This window comes from Neovison vison, chromosome 13 (genome assembly GCF_020171115.1).
Source record: "Neovison vison isolate M4711 chromosome 13, ASM_NN_V1, whole genome shotgun sequence".
NCBI lineage: Eukaryota > Metazoa > Chordata > Mammalia > Carnivora > Mustelidae > Neogale > Neogale vison.
The window spans coordinates 20,945,744-20,967,620 of record NC_058103.1 but is presented as its reverse complement, the minus strand read 5'-3'; the positions used below and the strand labels follow the sequence as shown (position 1 = coordinate 20,967,620).

The 21,877-nt window shown below is 35.5% G+C and overlaps 1 protein-coding gene across 4 annotated transcripts in view; it reads left to right on the top strand.

Annotated features, from left to right (window-relative positions):
• Positions 1-21,877, top strand: part of CEP128 (centrosomal protein 128) — a 398,290-nt gene that overhangs the window by 31,183 nt on the left and 345,230 nt on the right. For all 4 annotated transcript variants that reach the window (XM_044229569.1, XM_044229570.1, XM_044229571.1 and 1 more), the window contains 4 exons: positions 4,498-4,624; positions 5,860-5,978; positions 8,580-8,671; positions 10,697-10,769. In XM_044229569.1, coding sequence (XP_044085504.1) covers positions 4,498-4,624; positions 5,860-5,978; positions 8,580-8,671; positions 10,697-10,769 — 411 coding nt within the window. The remainder of the gene's footprint in view (positions 1-4,497; positions 4,625-5,859; positions 5,979-8,579; positions 8,672-10,696; positions 10,770-21,877) is intronic.

Here is a 21,877-nt window from a genome sequence, read left to right as displayed (position 1 = left end):
TAAACTCTTAGAACCTGTACCATTGGGGTCAGTACCACAGTCTTGTGTGGAGCATTGGTTTAGCATTCAGCAAAATAACATCATCCGTCATAGTAAAGTAAATTAATTTTAAATTGAGTTTTATTAGTGTTTTTTTTTATTTTTATTTTTTTTATTTTTTTATTTTTATTTTTATTTTTTTAAAGATTTTATTTATTTATTTGAGAGAGAGAGACAGTGAGAGAGCATGAGCGAGGAGAAGGTCAGAGAGCGAAGCAGACTCCCCATGGAGCTGGGAGCCTGATGTGGGACTCGATCCCGGGACTCCAGGATCACGCCCTGAGCCGGAGGCAGTCGTCCAACCAACTGCGCCACCCAGGCGTCCCAGTGTTTTTTTTTTTTTTTTAAATTTCATTTCAAGTTTGGTTTGCTTTAGGACCTAGTTAGGGGTTAAAATCCTAAAGAATTTAAAACAATTTTTATAATTTTATTTTTTCTTTATCTGTTTGTTTTTTATGTTTTAAGAGTTATCAGATCAGTTTCATACATCACAATTAGATTTTGTGTAGTATCTCTTGTGTTATTGCTACTTTAAGTGTAGATTTAAAAAAAAAAGATTTTATTTATTTATTTGAGATAGAGTGAGAGAGAGAGAGAGCACAAGTGGTGGGAGGGAGTGTCAGAGCGAGAGGAAAAAGCAGACACCCACCAAGCTGGGAGCTGGACACTGGGCTTGATTCCAGGACTCAAGATCATAACCTGAGCCCAAGGCAGATGCTTAACCAACTGAGCCACCCAGATGTCCCATTAAGTGTAGGTTTTAATTCAGTTATATTTTCAGTTTTGTATTTTCGGTGGAGGACCTGGTTTTATCATGATATTTGTAGGAGTGATTAATTATTTATCTCGTTTACCTTTTACATTATAGTTTTTGGTATTTATATATAAACCTGTTCTTCTATTCAATGGTGTATGATAGATCTTTTCAGAATTTTAAAATGAGGTTGCCAAATAGTTTGTCTAAGTTTTTATCTTATTTATGAAATGATAAAATTTCCAATATCTGTTATTACTTCTAGATTTTGGGGTAATGGATTATTTCTCTTATTATGTAATATTTTCCAGCTGGTTCCATGATGTTTTTTTGTTACTGTTGTTATTAGTAGGGAGTGTGTGTGTGTGTGTGTGTGTGTGAATTCATTTTATTCACCAGCTTTTAGCTACAGCTTAGGATTTGTTAGCAGTAAGCCCACATGAAAAGGATGATGGCAAGTTCTGCTTCTGGCTTTGGTAAGGAAGATTATTTTGGATAACCTATCCTATTCAGAATAACTAGAAAGACAATAAATAAATAAATAAATAAAATTATGAATCTATCAGAGAACAACCAAGCAACTAAAGAATATTATAGTCTGGATCTCGTAAAGATCTGTCAAAAATGGAAGTCCAGAAGGATGAGTTGTGCATTTGTGACTCTTCTTCCCTTAAGGCAGTAGCTGATTTCAAAAGAGATGTCTTAGAAGCAGAGAGGATAGTATCAAAGCTATCAGTAGACTGGAGAGGCCAGGGAGACCAAAACTGGAGTTAAGGAATCTTCAAGTTTTCACTGGAGACCCCAAAGAATGATAGCTTAGGAAAAATGATGAGGTGAAAATGAGAAGTAATGAACCAAAAATGGACCTGTTCTGATGGGGCAGAAGGCCAGATTTGAATCATCTTGGTTCCGGACTAGATTAAGGTTATTTGGGTTTCCTAGTGACCGTAGTAGCCTGGCTTCTTGCTAGAAGCAAAACCATATCCCTTCTGGAGGAAGATCTCATCATCAGAGCTTTAAATAATCACCACAGTTTTTCAAATATAATGTCTATTGCATGATAATCACACATAAGAAAATGTAAGAGATGAATGAAAATCAATGGAAAAGAACAGACAGTAGAAACATACTTAAAAATATAAAAAAATGTGATTAACCTAGTCAAGAAATTAAAAGACAAGGTTGAGAATTTTGACAAAGAATTGGAAACTCCAAAAATGAACCAAATGAAAATTATAGAAACTGAGTAATGTAACTAAAATAAGCGAATAAATAAATTAAAACCAATCCTGTTAAAGTATGGATTAAATAACAGTTGGTATTACATTAAAGAGAGAATTAATGAATTTGTCCAACATAAGATACCCAAAAAAGGAAAATGGACAAATGAAAGAATGAATAATGTAGAAAAGAGCATGATTGACATATAGGATTTGGTAAAATGATAACTTGAATATAACCAAGTTTTCAGAAAGAGAGAGTGGAGAGAAAGGGGCAGAAACAGTGTCTGAAGAGATGATGGCTGAGAATTTATAACACAGGAAAGATATTAAGGTACAGATTCCATGATCTCTATGGATCAAAAATGGAATAACTACAAATAAAATTTCACATTGTTTTATCATAGTAAAACCATTGACAATCAGGGTCAAACAAAGTCTTAATAATTCGAACTAGGGGCGCCTGGGTGGCTCAGCAGGTTAAAGCTTCTCCCTTCGGCTCAGGTCATGATCTTAGGGTCCTGGGATCGAGCCCCGCATCGGGCTCTCTGCTTACCGGGGAGCCTGCTTCCTCCTCTCTCTCTGACTGCCTCTCTGCCTACTTGTGATCTCTGTCAAATAAATAAATAAAATATTAAAAAAATTAGAACTAAAAAAGGCAGACTACCCTCAAAAAAAGCAACATAAAGAAGTGACAGCTTACTTTGTTTCTAAAGGGATACTGACATCAGGCTTCACTTGAAAGATGTGAATAATAAAGAACAAACACAGAAAAAGTTAATAGAGCTGTCATTTTATATTTCTAGTCCTTTTTTCATGTTACAGTTTAGATTTGAGTTTCCTAATATAGTTTAATTGTATCAGAGCTTATCATCGGTTTCACTGTATGAAATTTTTGGTCTACTTCCATGTTAGATTTAGTTTTATTTTACTTATGTATAAATGATGCTCAGGGTAGACTTTGTTTTCCTGGGCCTTCTCTGTGTAGTTTTAATAGGCTGGGTCCTGTAACTAGTGAATGCTCAGGCAGGATGGGATCTTGTATATCCCAGCTTAGGGAAGCAGGGGACAGAGAGTGTAGAAATATTAGCCTCCCTCCTACTCCCCGGAAATGAGAACAACCTTAGAGGTACATTCCTGCAATTTTATTTCTTTTAATCCAGACTGTGTTATCCCTGGTTCTGCAGAAGAGCTAAATCCAAATAACTGAAATGAGAAAGGATTTGCTCATTTGTCATTCATATTCTGTTTCATTTGTGCTTTCTCTTCTACTGAGGCTACTTTTTTCTGCACAGTTTCCCAAGGAAACCAAATTGTTCTCTCCATGAGTGGTGTTCTACTATTTATTTCTGAATTTAGGAAACCCTGTCCTTTCAATCATTTGTTTTGACATTCTCTTTAAAGAGTTATGGGTGACTTGTTCTATGGATCTTTGCATTATTTTTATTATGCTTTATTTATCTTTGGATAAGATCTCTAGATCTGAAGTTGCCCAGCAGTTCAGGTTATGTGGATTTCCCTCAGCTTTAGTCTCTTGTCACTTTGGGTTTCAGTTGTATCCTCTTCTCAGGTCTGTAGCTGTGTACAGCTCTGGATGTTTATTCTTTGTAGTTAGTGTCTTTTTACTTAATTTAGCTCTTTAGGTCTAAAAGTTGTCTCATATCCCCTGCTGGCTGACTCCTTAATAATGTGAAGAGGGCATTTGGACAATTCTAATCCCTAGTATGTATTAACAGACTGACATCTGCCCACATAGTTTTCTGGGATTTGAAGTCTTTGAATGAATGAAAAAGATGTTCTGATATGCAATTGGACAATGCACATTATTTTAATAGCAGCAGTTACTGTGATAGCTGGTTAGTTTCCTGTTTGTTATAGACCTGGGGCTTCTGAAAGTATATTTAGAGGGGAGGAAGACTCTCTTTCTTCTCTCAGATATATGGCCAAGTATGGGTGGCACATCAATTAAACATTTAATCTGGTTTTGTAAGCCCTTAGGTAGTAGATCTGTTTTTCACATTCTACTAATAGAAAGATGGAATAGGTAGCAACAGATGCTACTTAAAACCAGATGTTAGAATTGGTTATGAGAATATTTATGTTTATATGTTTATAGTTCTTTTTTTTTTTTTTTTTTAAGATTTTATTTATTTATTTATTTGACAGAGAGAAACCGTGAGAGAGGGAACACAAGCAGGGAGAGTGGGAGAGGGAGACTCTTTCTTCCTGTAGAGCAGGGAGCCTGACACGGGGCTCGTTCCCAGGGTCTAGGATCATGACCCGAGCTGAAGGCAAATGCTTAAAGACTGAGCCACCTGGGTACCATCTATGTTTATAGTTCTTAACTTACCTTACTCCAAATTTTTTTCTGACACAATTCTCCTTGGGAACTCCGATTATTTCAGAAGTAGCTTAAAAATCTCTTGTCTGTTTGTATTTGGAATTGTTTAGAGAGAATAACTTTTCCCTCATTATATTCTTCAGTTAAAAGAAAGCTTGGAACAATCAATAGGCCAGCTGCGGAGTCAACGTTTATTGAGAAACTCAGGAGGGAGAAGTATTTCTGTTACAAGTCTGACTGCGAGTGACCTTGATGGTGGCACTGTGACAGGTAAACTCTTCAGATGTCTTGAAAACTCTCTTTTTGTTTTCAAGTATCCCTGAGGTCCATATTGAATACTTTGAATCTTTGAAGAAATAGTACCCGTACACAATATCATACAAATGAGGTTAAGAAGATGCAGTTGTCAGTGATTTTATGGTGAATATTTTGAAATATGTTCAGTGGGACTTTGTTATTCTATTACATTTGTTCTCAGACTCCATAGACTACATAGAGTTTTACTTGACAAAACTTGAATTTAATTTTCTGCCTCTGATCAAAATGAATACCCAAATAGGATTTGCTGTGTGGTGTACTTTCTGGATGAGAAATCTCTTCCCAGCTTCATAGTTTTTCAAAGTCTGGTTAAGAAATAGCCTATGATGCTTGTTAAGAACAGGTGACTTTTATCTTTGGTGTGCAGCTGGGGTTCAACGGCTAGATTAAAGATGTAACTCTTGGTTGGCCTGTGGTTAGTCTTAATACTTTCCTACAACACTGAGATCACATTTGAATGGAAAGGACTTAGAGTAGAAAAGGACAGAAAAGTTTGCAGTAAAGAGAGGTGATTTACGTAGAAGTGAACATTAGTAGCCCACATTGTTAATACTGCTGTTCTGCTATTGATCATGATACGGATTAAAAATTGGATGCAATTAGGGGCGCCTGGGTGGCTCAGTGGGTTAAGCCTCTGCCTTCGGCTCAGGTCATGATCTCAGGGTCCTGGGATCGAGCCCCGCATTGGGCTCTGCTCAGCGGGGAGCCTGCTTCCCTCTCTCTCTCTGTCTGCCTCTCTGCCTGCTTGTGATCTCTCTGTCAAATAAATAAAATCTTTAAAAAAAAATTAGATACAATTAGCTATTTTTAATGTATTGATTTTTAAACAGTGTTCAAATTTTAGATTACTTTGTTGTTTGACAATTGCTTTATTGGTATAAAGTTATATTTTAGAAAGACAAAAGTTATTTTTATTTGCCAATTTATTATTTTTAAATAAGGGAAATACCATATTACATCTTTGAAAAGCATAGCAAGTTAAAACTTTTGGTGTTTTCTATCTCCAAGTTATTTCTGTTGCTCATTTTATCTGCTTTAAGAGGAAGATTTGTGCCACTTTTGTGGCCCTAGCAAGATAGTTGGGTAATAGTTTGGGTTAGGTCCTATGTATATATTTTCTGAACAAAATTTTAGATTGTTTCTTCTCCTGCATGTTTTATTCTCCTTTTTTCCTTTCATCTCTAAAGAGAGCTCCCGGTTTCCACCTACCTCACCCCTCAAGGACTATGGGGATCAACAGGGTACTAAGCGAATTAGGTCCAGAACTGGTGTCCGATTTGTTCGGGAGCCTGACGACATGGGCCAGGTAATCTATGATTATTCTGTAATCTGTGTTTGATCTGTTTTTTTTTTTAACCAAATAAACTTTTATTTTCAATAAATAGTTATCATTTACTCTGAATTTTGTAATGGAGGAGGATGTTTCATGGAACATTTAAAGGTGAGTATAGCTGGTCATGTTTTTGTTTCCTTGCGGGGTGGCTCATTCTTTTCCAAGCCCTGTTAAGTCAGCCACTTTGTTTCATATAAACAAGTTAGTCCCTGTGGTTAACCTGTTGATTTTTTTTGTTAGTGTTTTTCTGATTGTTAAATCACTGACGGAGCTAATAAATAGAAGCAAGAACTTTTATACTTTTTTCATATATTTCATGTATTCACTGAAGATTTGGGGTGTATTGTTTTTACAGATATATTTCTTTTTTTGCTTCTTTAAACGTCCCTACAAGAGCTGAAAAAAATGTTTCTTGTTGCCTTGGGTAGCTAAATTAATTAGGTAAGGGCTAGAGGATGTTGCCGACTTTGACATCTATGTTTTGGTGGTTTCAGGGTTGTGGGCTCAAAGTTTGTCAGAACACTCATTTGTAGCTTTTACTTGTTATAGCATAAGAGAAGTAACAGATCCAAGTGCACGAGAAGACACCTTGTAGGAACTTCTCCTTCACTGTGTAATTTTTTTAGTAGGTGCAACTTTAGAGTGAATTATATGGTGAAGCCTGGAGCTGAGAACAATATCCTACTATGATTCATTTACTCTTTCATTCTGTTTAGTTATTGCTAGTGTTCTGAGACCGTGCTTGTGCCTGGAAACAGGAATAAGTAAAAACCTTGCCTTTTCATGGAGCTTGTAATCTGCCGGGGGTGGGGGGACTAGTTATTAATAAAATAAGTACACAAATACTCCCTTAATTGTGAGCTGAGTTGCATGCTACAACAGAAAGCATAGGGCCATGGGAGTGTGTGGTAGAGGGACTTTCCCAGTCAGGGAAGGTTTCCTGAGGAAACGCTGATGGAGCTGAAACCTAAAGGTTGAGTGAGTCATTTTAGGTAAAACAAATACTTCGGCAGGAGGGAAGTTAGCACCTCTGAGCACCTTTAAGAAGGCCATGTGGCTGGAGATGTATGAAGGGCCGAGACTGTGCATAGCCTTATATGGAGGTGACATGTATTTTGAAAAGATCACTCCACCTCTAGTGTGGAAAAATGGAATCCATGTAGGCAAATCGATTAAGAGGATATTGCTGTATTGTGGATGTGAGATGCTAGTTACTTGGATTAGGATAAATGGAGTTGGAGAGAACGAGGTGGGGCAGTAGACTTAAAAGCTATTTGGTGGGTAAAATGAAAGGTCTTGAAGATTAGATGACCATTTGGGGAGGGTGGGAATGATTGAAAAGGAGGCATCAGAATCAGAACCTAGGATTCTGGTTTACAAAACTGGAAAATCATGGCCACACCCAATTTCTTTTTAACTGTTCTTCCTGATTTTAAGTCTCTTAAGATGACCTGTAACTCCACATTATCTGTGTACTGCCCTGCTCATCATTTGTGATTTTGTTTGCATGTCTATCTCCTATGTTAGATTCTGAGCCCCTTTTTTTCCTACCATAATTGGTGGCACTGATTAGTTGCTCAATGTGCATTTGTTGAAATGAATCAATTTGTTGTTTCTGCAAATCTCTATAATTTACATTTTTTAAAATAAATTATAGTATACACATACATATATAGTACACATATTTACAGTTAATAGTACAATAATTTAGAGAAAAATCCATGCAACCACTACCCAGGCTAGGAATTAGAGTATTATCAATACAAGGGCTATCAACTATCCTAACTTTTATATTAATCATTCTCTTGCTTTAAAACATTTGCACTACTTATATCTTGTTTAGTATTGCCTGCGTTTAAACTTTATATAAGTGGAATAATACTTTATGTCTTTTGCTATATTTTAATTGATGTTATCTTTTTGACATTCAGCCTTACTAGTGTGTAGGTAGGTTTCATCATTTCATTTTTACTGCTGTATTATATCCACTGGGAGAATATATCATGATTTATTTATATCCATTCTGTTCTTAGTGGACTTTTGGGTTATATTGGTGTTTCCATTATGAACAGTGTTGCTTCAAACATTCTTGTATGTAGTTCCTGGTGCACGTTGGCAAGAGTTTCTCTGTAGCATGGATTGACATACCATGGCATGGAATAGAGTCCTTGTATAACACAGCTATGCTCATTTGTTTATGGCTACTTCTGTGCTAAAAGTGGCAGCACTGAGTAATTTTGACAGAGATCACATAGTCTGAAAGCCTGAAATATTTGCTGTTGTATTATTTACAGAAAGTTTGCTGACTTCTTTTTTACTGGGGTATCTAAAGGATCAGAATTACTGTACTATAAAGGATGTGATGGTTTATATATAAGAAGTTTTATATAACTTTTAAGAAATGTTTTTCTTTGGAGAAATATTTCTTTCAGAATAGACGTGTTTTATTATGTGTTAATAACATTATAAAATTTGGGCATTAGTGCAAAAAATAAGTTCTTACCAACCTCAGTGAATCTTCATGGAAGAATTAAACAGAATCCTAAATGGATGACTATGTTTTGCCTTTACCAGCTTCATGCTTTTCATCAGTCCCTCCGAGACCTCAGCAGTGAACAAGTTCGGCTTGGAGATGATTTCAATCGGGAGCTTGCCAGAAGAAGCCGGTAAAAGCAGAATATGGTTTTTGTTGGAGGCATGAGTTATTAGAAGAACACATTAAGTTCTGTAATTGACATGTTTACATGAATTTAAAAAACAGTGCTGTTTTTATAGCAGTATTTCAAAATTTATTAATAGAACAGTTTAAAAATCCTTTAATTTTAGAATGTACCATGACTCCTTGTTAGAAAAATTAATTTCATATTTTTTTTAGAGATTTTTACTTATTTATTAGAGACAGCACATGCTTTCAGATGTGAGCAGGGAGAGAAGTGGGAGAGGGACAAGCAGACTCCCTCGTAAGTGGGGGACCCCAACGATTCAGGGCTTAATCCCAGGACCCTGAGATCATGACCTGAACCAAAGGTGGATGCTTAACAGACTGAGCCACCTAGACGCCCCTAATTTCACATTTTTAAAAACATTTTAACTTACTCTACTGAGCGTTGCCATTACAGAGAGATACATTGTGAGTTCTTAGTAAAGAGGTCGATTTGCAAATACATTGGAGGGGGTGAGAGACAGGCAGAGTCTAATCTGATATTTTAGCTTTCAGTTGAAATCCTCAAAAGTGAGTGGTTTATATCTGAAAGGTCTTTGCAGTTTTATCAATTCTGGGTCATCCCCAACAAGTGTCACTTTATTTAAAATTTCTTCACTGTTTTCATTTTCATCATCAGCAGTGACTGTTGGTTTTCATTTGGAGGCTTATTTTTAGAAGAAACCAAACTTTTAATCCCTTCTCAAGAGTCATACTCTATATACAGCAGTGATGAGGGAACAACAAAGCTGAGTGGAAGTTTCTTTACCAAGTCTACTAGCTGACTCCCATTCCATCTAATAGAATCATTCCATACACGTTTTGTGTTGCTATAGCAAAAAGGGTGAAAACTATAGTTGTAAATCTGTGATCAACTGTAGTCTGTGTAATTCACCTGCTTTTAAATGAGGAAGGCAGGGAATTTAGTAGTAAGAATTAAATACCTTACTATTGTTCCTACTTCTAATAGTTAAAATTATTGAACAATTACTTCATGCTAGATAGATTTAGGTTTAAATTTTACAACAACCCTAATGAGGTAGTCATTATTATTTTTTCCAATTGTTGGATGTGGAAAGGGGCACAGAGAGATGAAGTAACTCAGTTTGCTGGAGTTTAAATGGAGGATATGGTCTAGTCAGGATTCAGATGTAGGTATATGGCCCCAGAGTATTTGCACTTTACCACTTATAGTACCCTGTGGTTCAAGATTATTTTCATATATAACTGGTATGAATAAAGAGATTGATCTCCTGATGTCCGAGATGTATTGTTGAGCTATATTTATTGTTACTCTTTTAAGCCAGTAAGGGTTAGTTAATTTAAAACTAGGTATTTAGTTTTGACGGTTGATAAAACGAGCAGAATGGTGTCAACATCGTAGTAAAGTATGTTCTTAGATTGCTTTATTCTGTGGATTTTACATATTTGAAGAAAGGGTATAAATTAAGCACTAGGAACATGAATTTTTAGGTATTTGTCCTGTAAGAAGACAAAGCGGAAGTTGTAGAGATGATTTACTTATTTAGTTTAAATGATCATTTGGCTGTGCAGTGGTGGACTGGGAATCTTCTATCTGTGGGCTGGTATGGTCTAGTAATAGTTTGTATGACCCAGACGCATGTGTGAGTGAGGCAGAGAAACTGGACTTAAGCCAAATTAGGAGTCAAATTTCTTGTGAAACCTGGTGACTTAATTTTATGAATTAAGATTTTAGGATCCCATTCTGCTTTACTTGTACCGCAAATGTAATTCCCAAATCAGCACCATTAACATCAACTAGGGATTTGCAGAAATGCACATTCTTGGGAACCATTGCAGATCTGTTGGTTCGGCAGTCCATCCTAAGTCCTCCAGATATTTCGTATGTTGGCTAATGTTTAAGAACCACTACAGTAGAGTAGTATGTAGTAACATTATTATGTTGTAAATTTAACTAATTGTATACACTTTCTCAAACAGCCAACTTAAAGTATTTTTCTTTCCCTAGGTCGGATGCTGAAACAAAAAGAGCCTTGGAAGAATTGATGGAAAAATTTAATGAAGCCCAAAAACAAGATGTGGTAAGAACTCTTTGTTAAAATAAATAAGTAAAAAAAAAAATAAGTAAGCGATTTCATATGCAGATGATAGTGTGACTGGGCTTGTCATAATCACAGTGAAGTTTCTTGGATTTTAACTTTTTGGGCGATATATGTCATTTTGTCTAAAATCTATTCTTGTACTTCTTATAAAATATTCATGAATTTGGGTATTATCATTTTTAAATGTTTACAGTGATAATATATTAGAGATAGAATTATTATTTGTTTAATTTTTAGAATTTCCTTATGAATATTCAAAAGAGACCCAGCAATTCCATGGCTTTTGTTAATTGATGTTTGAAATATGGAATTTCTTGGTAGTGACTCTGTAGCACTGTACATTTTTTAAGTATTTTTAGTATTTTCATTTCACAAGCATGTGTAATCATAATTGCTACAAAGACCTTGCTGTCTGTTCTTGTTTGACATGATGCCAATTGAAAATACCCCAAATTCTCAAGTTTTATTTATCTCAAACCCAGATTGTTGACAGTCATTATTCAGTGTTTTTTGTTTTTTTTAATCACTATTCTTGATGGAATTAAAGTGAAAAATGAAGTACATACAATGTCTGTTTCTTTGCATCATCAGTTGCACCTCTGTTTGCTTTTTTAGGAGGAAAAAAAATCAATAGCAATTGTTAACTAAACTTGGAAATTTACCAACTTCAGGAGCAATGTGTATTTATTTATCCCAGAGTACCTTTTGTTTTTTTTTTTCAAGACCAGGAATGGTAGCAGACAGAATATTTTTCAAACTGAAAATACAGGCAGATTTTTTTTTCCTGCAGTTTTTATTGTGTTTATAGTTCCTTACATAGATATGTTGAGTTTATTTGGAGTTTGAATTCATTGGACATATACGCTAAGAAATGGATATCCTCTATTTTCAAAGAGATCAACTTAGTTACTCTACTTGCAGTGAAATTTGCCTGTTTCAGAAATTTGAATAAACATCTGGCCACATAAAAGCATATTCCTCTTGTGCTTTTGGTGCTGATTTCTTTGTGAAGCGCCCAGAAAGATGAAGATATAATGTACTGTCTTCTGTTGAAATAGAAAAAAATCTTTGCAGTCAGTATCTGACGATAGGTCAACTGATGCTATTATGTGATCAGGAAATGGGATACTTCTTTTTTTTACATGAAGTCCTAGATCTTTCAAAGCATACTAAGACCGTACATCAGTTTAAGTTGTGCCAATCTAAAATACTTTAACTATCATACTTCAAAGAAAAAGTATTTTCTGAGGTTAACACAGTGGAACCTTTTTTAGTTTATTGCATTGGTTCACACCGCAAGAAGTCTATGCCATTGTCTGATTTACATACTATCTAAATAGGAACTGAACACATACTTTGAAGAATGTAGCTCCCAGATCCTTTATAACTTACTAAATGATCGTCTGGCTCTTCTCACATAGTCTAGAGTGGAACCTGTCACCTGGCAGCAGAACCTGCTGGAGCTTTATCTTTTTTAAAAAAAATTCTTAATATTCTTAATTTGAAGGTGTAGTTAACTTACAGCAAAGTACATGCATGTAAGTCAGTGAATTATTACAAGGTGAACAGGCCCATGTAACCACCACCCAAACCTAGAAATAGAACATTACCAGTGCCCAAGAAACCTCCTCATTCCCTGTCCTAATCACTACTCCTCCTTTTTCGAAGATGAATATTTTGACTTTTTACCCCATAAATTAATGAATTTTTTATGGAAGTGGAATCTTATAGGGCATGGTTTTGTGTGTCTGTTCTTTGCTAATCCTTAAAGTTATGATATTTCTAGGTGTTATGTCAAGTACTTCCAGCTTGTTCATTTTTATTGCTCTTTAGTATACCATTGTGTGGATTTACTGCAATGTATTTTAACACGTTATGATATTTGAATTATTTCAAGTTTTGGGCTATTACAAATAAGACTGCTGCGAGTAATCTTATTCATGATTTTAGTGCGTATGTAAATGCATGTCTGTCGGTATGTAACATATAGTGTGATTCCTACATGCCTTCACATTTGGTGGATACTGATGAACAGGTTTCCAAGGTGATTGCATTAATTTACATTCCCACTGACAATGCAGAAGAATTCATGTTGCTTTTCATCATTTCCAGTACTTGGTATTTGTTGGGTCCGTGATTAAAGGAGCAAGACTGATACAAAGCGAAGGTCAAGCAAAGCTTTATTTCGCGCCAAGCATCAAGAATCTAACTGAACGTTCGGGGCCGCACGTCTTACAAGAGAGGGCGACCCTTCTCTGTTTCACAGGCTAGCTTTTAAGGGCAAAGGCCATGTGGTCGGGCCTGGCAACGCACAGGTGGCCAATGAGATTGTTAACACACACAGGAAACTCCACAGTGATGCTAGGTGACCAATTGAGTTACAATTTATCCTAGTAGACATTTGAACCAGCCTATTACACCTTGATTGGGATTGGCGCCAAAAGGGCTCCCAAAGGGCGGGGCCCATACTCCTTGGTAACCAGGGAGACAGTATGCATCCCCCCCCCAACACTGATCAGATGTCTCCACCTGGCCTGACCCACCTTTATATCTGGGCTTTGTTACCTGTAAATCCCCTGGGGGAAGGGGAGCAGGGACAATTTCTAAATAGGTCCTTACAGTATTATTAGTCTTTCAATTATAGCCCTTGTGTTAGGTGTTTATAGTATCTCATCATGGTGTAATTTGCATCTTCATTATTACTAGATGATGAGCATTTTTCACATTTTGTCTTTTCTAGAGTTTCTCATCTTTTGGCCTGATTTGGGCCTTATTTATCACATCATTGATATTTTTCTCCAATTTCCTACTGAATTGTCTGTTAGGAATACACTCCATTCTTTTTGTTTTGTTTTGTTTTGTTTTTAATTTAAATTCTGTTAATTAACATATAGTGTATTTTTTTTTCCATTTTATTTTCTTGCGTTTGTGGTATAGTGGTGAGCATAGCTGCCTTCCATTTTATTTTCTTTTCAGTGTTCCAAAATTCGTTGTTTGTTCACCACACCCAGTGCTCCATGCAATACATGCCCTCCGTAATACCCACCACCAGGCTTACCCAACCCCCAACCCCCTCCCCTCCAAAACCCTCCATTTGTTTCTCAGAGTCCACAGTCTCTCATGGTTTGCCTCCCCCTCCGATTTCCCCCATCTCACTTCATATAGTGTATTATTAGTTTCAGAGGTAGAGTTCAGTGATTCATCAGTCTTATATAATACCCAGTGCTCATTACATCATGTGTCCTCCTTAATGTCCATCACTGAGTTACCCCTTTCCCCCACCCCCCTCCCCTCTGGCAACTCTCAGTTTGTTTCCTATAATTAAGAGTCTCTTATGGTTTTCTCCCTCTCTGATTTCACCTTATTTTTTTTTTCCTTTCCTTTCCTTATGATACTCTGTTCTATCTCTTAAATTCCATATATGAGTGAGATCATATCATTATTTCACATAGCATCATACCCTTTAGTTCCATCCATGTCATTGCAAATGGCAAGATTTCTTTCTTTTTTTTTTTTTTTTTTTGTTGACTGAGTCATATTTCATTGTATATAATATACCACATGTTCTTTATCCATTCATCTGTCAGTGGATATCTGGCACTTTTCATAATGGAGCTGTTGTGGACATTGCTGCTATAAATATTGGGTTGCAGGTACCCCTTTGAATCACTACGTTTATATCTTTGCATAAATCCCTAGTGGTGCAATTTCTGGATTGTAGGGTAGCTCTATTTTTAACTTTTTGAGGAAACTCCATACTGTTTTCCAGAGTGGCTGTACCAGCTTGCATTCCCAACAGTGTAAGAGGGTTCTCCTTCCTCTGCAATCTCATCAACATCTGTTGTTTCCTGACTTGTTAACTTTAGCCATTCTGACTGGTATGAGGTGGTATCTCATTATGGTTTTGATTTGTATTTCCCTGATGCTGAGTATTTTTTCATGTGTCTGTTGGCCATTTATATGTCATCTTTAGAGAAATGCCTATTCATGTCTTCTGCCAATTTCTTGATTGGATTGTTTGTTCTTTGGGTGTTGTGTTTGATAAGACATTTGCAAATATCTTCTCCCATTCTGTCAGTTGTCTTTTCTGTCAGTCAATAGAACTGTTTCCTTTGCTGTGCAGAAGCTTTTTATCTTGATGAAATCCCAATAGTTTACTTTTGCTTTGTTTCCCTTACCTTTGGAGATGTGTCTAGTAAGGAGTTCCTGCAGCCGAAGTCACAGAGGTTGCTGCCTCTGTTCTTCTCCAGGATTTTGATGGATTCCTGTCTCACATTGAAGTCTTTCATCCATTTTGAGTCTAGTTTTGTGTACGGTATAAGTAAGTGGTCCACTTTCATTCTTTTGCATGTGACTGTCCAATTTTCCTAACACCATTTGTTGAAGAGACTTTTTTTTTTTCATTGGATATTCTTCCCTGCTTTGCTGAAGATTAGTTAACCATAGAGTTGAGTGTCCATTTCAGGGTTCTCTATTTTGTTCCACTGAACTATGTGTCCGTTTTTGTGTCAGTACCATGCTGTCTTGGTGATTGCAGCTTTGTAATATAGCCTGAAGTCTGGAATTGTGATGCCACCAGCTTTGGTTTTCTCTTTAAGAACAGAAATCCACTCCATTCCTGTTGGCTATTGGCTATTTTCTTTTTTGAGATGCCAGTTTGCTGCTTTTTGCCCACTTTTTTTTTTAATTGGGTGTCTTTTCATTATTGATTTGTGGGAGGTCTTTCTTTTATACATGAGCACTCTGTCAGTTATATGTATTGCATTGTTGTCTCCAATTATCCAGACCTGTTTCATCTCATTCTTAAAATTCTTTTAATGAGGGCGCCTGGGTGGCTCAGTGGGTTAAGCCGCTGCCTTCGGCTCAGGTCATGATCTCAGGGTCCTGGGATCGAGTCCCGCATTGGGCTCTCTGCTCAGCGGTGAGCCTGCTTCCCTTTCTTTCTCTCTGCCTGCCTCTCTGCCCATTTGTAATCTCTGTATGTCAAATAAATAAATAAAATCTTTAAAAAAAAATTCTTTTAATGAGGTCTTCTGTTGAAATTTAATCTAGTTCAGTTTTTTATCTCTTCTTTTGTGGTTATTTGCTTTTTTGACCTGTTTACGAAATTGTTCCCTTTCCTCAGATCATGAAAATATTTTCTTATATAACATTCTAGAAGCTTATTATTTTACCTTTTACATTAAGATCTAATATCTACTTGGAATTGATGTTCAAGGTATGAGTCTACACTTTATATGACATCTAATTGATTTGGTTTTATTTATTGAGAGAACCACCACTTTGTTATTACTTTACAGTTCTGTCTTAGTTGTAAATCAAAGGTTCATATGTGTAGACATCTCTTTCTGGACTTATTCAGTCTTCTGGTTTGTCTATTCCAGTGTCCATATTGCATTGTCTTGATTACTGTTGTTTTATGATAAGTTGTGCCATGGTATAGTAAGTCCTTCCACGTTGTTCTTCAGGTTTATCCTGTGTATTCTTTCTCTGAATTTCTGTATACATTTTAGAATTAGCATGTGAAATCATTAAAAACCTAGGATCTTGATTAGATTACATTGTATCTATAGGGCAATGTGGAGGGAATTGACATTTTTATAATGTTGAGTTTTCCAGTTTATGAACAGAGCAAATTCTTTCATTAATATTGTATAGTTTTTTTTAAATCTGGAGATCTTATATGTTATATATTAATTTTAACATTTATTTTTTGACTTTGATATTTTTATGCCGTTTTAGAGAGTATCACTTAACATTAAAAAATTAATAATCTTTGTCTCTTTTTAATTTTTAAATTTTGGGGGGTGAAGAGGGGCAAAGGGTGAGAGGGAAAGAGAATCTTAAAGAGTCTGATCTCATGACCCTGAGATCACGATCAGAGCCGAAATCAAGAGTTGGATGCTTAACTGACTGAGCCACCCAGGTGCCCCATCTTCAGCTTTCTTCATTTCTTTCTGAGTCTCATTCCTTTTTGCATCCTGAGATTCCTCATCTTCTTAAAAACATACTTTGAAATTTTCTTCAGAGTGTATCTGCATATGCCTGAATGAATTCCATTTACAATTTCATTTGGAGTAGGTTCTTTTGTGACAGATCCTTTGTATTTGTCTGAAAATATCTTTATTTCACTTTTTTTGTTAGAAGAGATTTTCACTGGTTATAAAGGTCTAAATAATCCCTTTTTCCCTCCAGTCTGTATTTTGAAGATATTTCATCATTTTTTCAGTTCCATTGTTTCTGTTGAGAAGTCAGCTGTTATTCTTGTTGGTGCTTTTTGTATGATAATATATATTTTTCTCTAATTTGCTTTTGAGTCTTTCTTCTTACTCTTTGGTTTTCTGCAGTTTTACTGTGATGAGCTTAGTTGTGTTCCTTTGATTTGTGCCTATTCCCTTTGTCTCTTATGTTCATTTTTATAAATATATTGTTTTTTTATTAGTTACTTTGAATATTTTCTTTGGACCTTTTATTTACTTGTTCTTTCTTCAGCTGAATCAACTCTGTTAACCCACCCACTGATTTTATATTCTCATTTACCACATATTTCACTTCTAGAATTTTGATTTTATTATTTTTAACTTTGTAGTTCTTTGGCAAAATCCTCAATCTATGTATCTCTGTGTCATAACTTCATTGTCAAGGTCTTCTAAAGCTCTGTTTCTATTTGTTATTTCTTATTTTTCTTGGATTTTGATTACATTGTTTTTGCCTACTGTTTATTTTTGATTATCTTGTTACTTTTGTTTGACAGAAAATATATTTCATTCTTATTAAGGATAATTAATTTGATAATTATTATGTATGATAATATGTATTTATTTTTTGCTATAGAATAAGGGCCATAGCAGTCATGGATTACCTTATTTTTTTGTGCTATTTCAATGTTAAAACTTCAATGATGAGTTTCAACAATTTCTAGTTCACCTTATTTCTGGCGGATGACCATGAGGGAATCTAGCCCAAAGTCTGGGGGTGGGGTTGGGGAATTTTAACTAGGCACCCCCCTCCTTGGAAAATCTCTCACCTCCAGTTTTTCCTCTGTAGCCCCACACATATGTTAAAAACTCTGTTTAGATTCTCAGTATTACAACTGTTTTTTCTGACGTGGGCTGATATTTCAGGGAGAAAAGATGGACTAACCTCTGAGGTTTTTTCCCTTCTCATTCATTTTGGTCTTGTATGTCTTTCCAGTGCCTTAAAGCTGGTTTTTGTTTAAATTTTCTAGTTTTTTGAATTGTTTTTAGTGGAAGGTTTGGTCTGAATTATCTAGGCTGTCATTTTTGGAAATGAAACTCCATGAATGTCTTGCATATATATGGTTCTGTTACTATATTTGGTATTTCTAATGCTATTTTTATCAGGATTTTGCTGTTTTGCAGCCATTTTATGAGGCTCCTTTAACTTGGTACATAGGTATACAACTTGTGAGTATGCTTATAACACAGACTTTGCTCCAAACTCAAATATCCTCAGTGTTCTGCTGAGATTTTTGTAGTTTTGAGTAAGGTATGGACAGTTTTACTGTCATGCTGTTTTTTGATGTTGTTAGTCGGGATAGTTTGAGTTTGGAGTTTGAAAATACTAAGTTGCATGTTGCACATTACATTTGTTAATGTTTTACATTTCATTGCTTACAAAGAACCCATAATGAAGAGTTACTTCATTTTTATTTCTTTTATATAGCAAATAAAACTAGTAACTACTGTCTGCAGTCAAGAGTGTTGATGGGGGTCTGAAATGTAATTACTGAACTAAAAGTTAACAGCTGAATTCACAGAATGTTCACTTCTTTTATCCTTATTACCATGTATTAAGAATTACTATATATCAGATAGAGCTATGATTGAACAACTATGTCACACCTCACTAGTGCTCAGCTCATTGGTGTAATTGGTGTATACGGTTACCCAGTTTACCTAACTGTGCAGTGTGCCCAGCTCATCAGGATGTATTCTTTTATAGTGTCTAAACCTGGAAAATAATACACACTTAAATATTATTCAGTTGAATTGTTCAACTGTTATTTCCTCCCATCAAGTTGTATTGCTATAGCTTGTTTTGTGTTTCTGTAATTTACTTTCAAAGTAGGGGTATCTCCTAATTGAGGGCATCTCATACCTCATATGGGTGTATGTAGTCCTGATTGAGAAAAATTGTCTAATGCCAAACTTAAAAATAATATTGTTGAATTTTGGAAGGTCTTCTGAAGGCCACATGATGTTTGTTTCCAATTTATACAAGGCTTAATATAGATTTTCTAATTCACTTATTCCAATTGAAGTCGACATTTACATTTTATAACTTTGACATATTGTGTTGTATTTGTGAATTCATGATAGCATGCTGTCAGAGAACATTTAGTTTTGTTATTTGAATGTTAAACTTCTCAGAGGCTGCAGCTGTTTCCCCCCTCCAGATTTAAGTTTGAATTAAAATTACCAAAGTGATGCACGTTCACTGTGGAAAACTTTAAAATATTGTACAAATACATAAAGAAAAATGAACGACTGCCACTATCTCTCACCAATTTTAGTTTCTTTGGTACATACTGTTATTCACTTTTATTGTGCATTACTCTGAGGCTACAGCTGTTTATCATGCATTTTCTCAATAACTAAAATATATCTTGAAAGTTTATAGGACACAGTTTTCTTTGAGAGGCAAAAAGTGTTGGTTCCTATCAGACATGCCAAGATTTGATTTGTTAATCCTTTATGATTCATAGACTTTTGTTTGTTTAGTTTCTTTTATACTTCCCATTAGAAGGGCATAGTTATTATTTATAACATATTATGGAAAATATTTTCCATTAAGATTTAATTTTGGTAACAATCAATATTGCATGGGCCTCATACCACAGGGGAAATTTCAGTTCATTAGTTGTCTAGATTCTACCCATTTGAGTGTGATATGAATACTTATTAAGTTTGATTATTCATGGAGGAAAAGTCAATTTTATTTCAGTTTTCTATAGTAGGGTCACTATTTAAATTAAAAATCTAAACATGGATCTAGCTGTTTCTGGAAGAGTTGGTCATTAATTGAACTCAGAATTCTGTCAACACTGCATTTAGAATAACATGGTTATTGATAGATTACAACAGAATAGATAGCAAATATTTATTGAAGTAGATTTTAAACCAGATACATACCTACCACAACAACTGGAACAAATGAATGTCCACGCATGTTTATTGAATGAATGCATGAAAATGGACCTGGGGCTTATAAGATGCTGCTGGAAAGGGAGACCTGCATTAGGCTTATTTTTCTCACTGATCAGTTGTGTGGTTAATGACTTCATCTCGTGAGTCTTCTTTTTAGAGTAAAGGATTTGGATAAAAATCCAAAATACTTCCAAAGTTTTTATTTTATTTTGTGTTTTTTTTTTTTTCTAATAAGTGATTCATTCCTTTTGATTCAACAGTGCCACTTAAAGATTGTTTCTTGAGGGGCTCCTGGGTGGCTCAGTGGGTTAACGCCTCTGCCTTTGGCTCAGGTCATGATTCCGGGGTCCTGGGATGGAGCCCCGCGTCGGGCTCTCTCCTGGGCAGGGAGCCTGTTTCCTCCTCTCTCTCTGCCTGCATCTCTGCCTACTTGTGATCTCTGTCAAATAAATAAATAAAATCTTTAAAAAAAAAAGATTGTTTCTTTAATTTATAAAAATTATCCTATATTGGAGTATTTGCCATAGCATCTATTAGTAAAAATAAATGTTATCCCATTATCAGTAGGATAATGATAGTAGGAATTATTGTAATCAATTAGGGCAAACTCTGCATTTGTTACAAAAAAGGATGTGGATTTATTTGTTGTCATGGAAAGTTACCCATGATATGTCAATTGCCAAAAACTTATAAAATATTATGTATAACACCTCATTTTTATTTAAAGAAGTGAACTGGATATGTGTTTGACTAGTCATGCACATATGCAGAGAAAAATATACTATATTTATATATATACTATCAGTGTTTTTCTCTTCATGGGTGATATTAGCAGATTGTATTTATTTCTTTTTATCATTCTTTATTATTTATTTTTAACTTTGGTAAAATTTACCATTATATCACTTTTAAAAGATTTTATTGACTTATTTGAGAGAGAGAAAGAAAGAGATGGGGTGGGGAGGCACAGAGGGAGAAGGAGAAGCAGACTTCCCACTGAGCAGAGAGCCAGACCCCAGGGCTTGATCGCAGGACTCTGGGATCCTGACCTGGACCTAAGGCAGATGCCTAACTGACTAAGCCACCCCGGTACTCCTCAATTTTTTTTTTTTTTTTTAAGATTTATATTTAAGCTTTAGTTTAAGTTGAGAGAGAGGGGGAGAGAGAGAGAGAGCACCTGAGTTGTGGGGGATGAGAGAGGAGAGTGAGTCTTAAGCAGATTCCTCGCTGAGCGCAAGGCCCAATGTCAGGCTTGATCTCACAACCCATGAGATCCAAACATGAGCAAAGACTAAGAGTCTGATGCTGAAACAACTGTGGCACTGGCTGGGCGACCCTATCACTATATCACTTTTAAATGTTAAGTAGTGTTATGCACATTCACTGTTTTAGAACACTTTTTACCTTGCAAAACTGAAACTATACCAATTAAGCAACAGCTTTCCATGATACCCTTTTTCCAGTTCCTGGGCATCACCTTTCAACTTTCTGTCTCTATAACTTTGACTACTCCAGGTATCTCATTTAAGTGGAATGATACAGTATATTTGTTTATTTGTGATTGGCTTATTTCACTTAGCATAGTGTCTCCAAAGTTTATCCATTTTGTAGCATGGGTAAGAAGTTTGTTCCTTTTTGAGACTGGATAATACTCCATTGTATGTGCAACCACATTTGGTTGATCCATTTATCTGTCAGCAGACACTTGGGTTGCTTCCATCTTTTGGCTCTTGTGAATAATGCTGCTATAAACATGTGTCTACAAATATCTCTTCAAGACTCTCTTTCAATTCTTTTGGGTATATGCCTAGAAATGAAATTGCTGGTAACCCCATTTTCAGTTTTTTTAAAGGAATCAACGTATTGTTTTCCATATGATCTGTACAATTTTATATTCCTACTAAACTAACAGTGTAC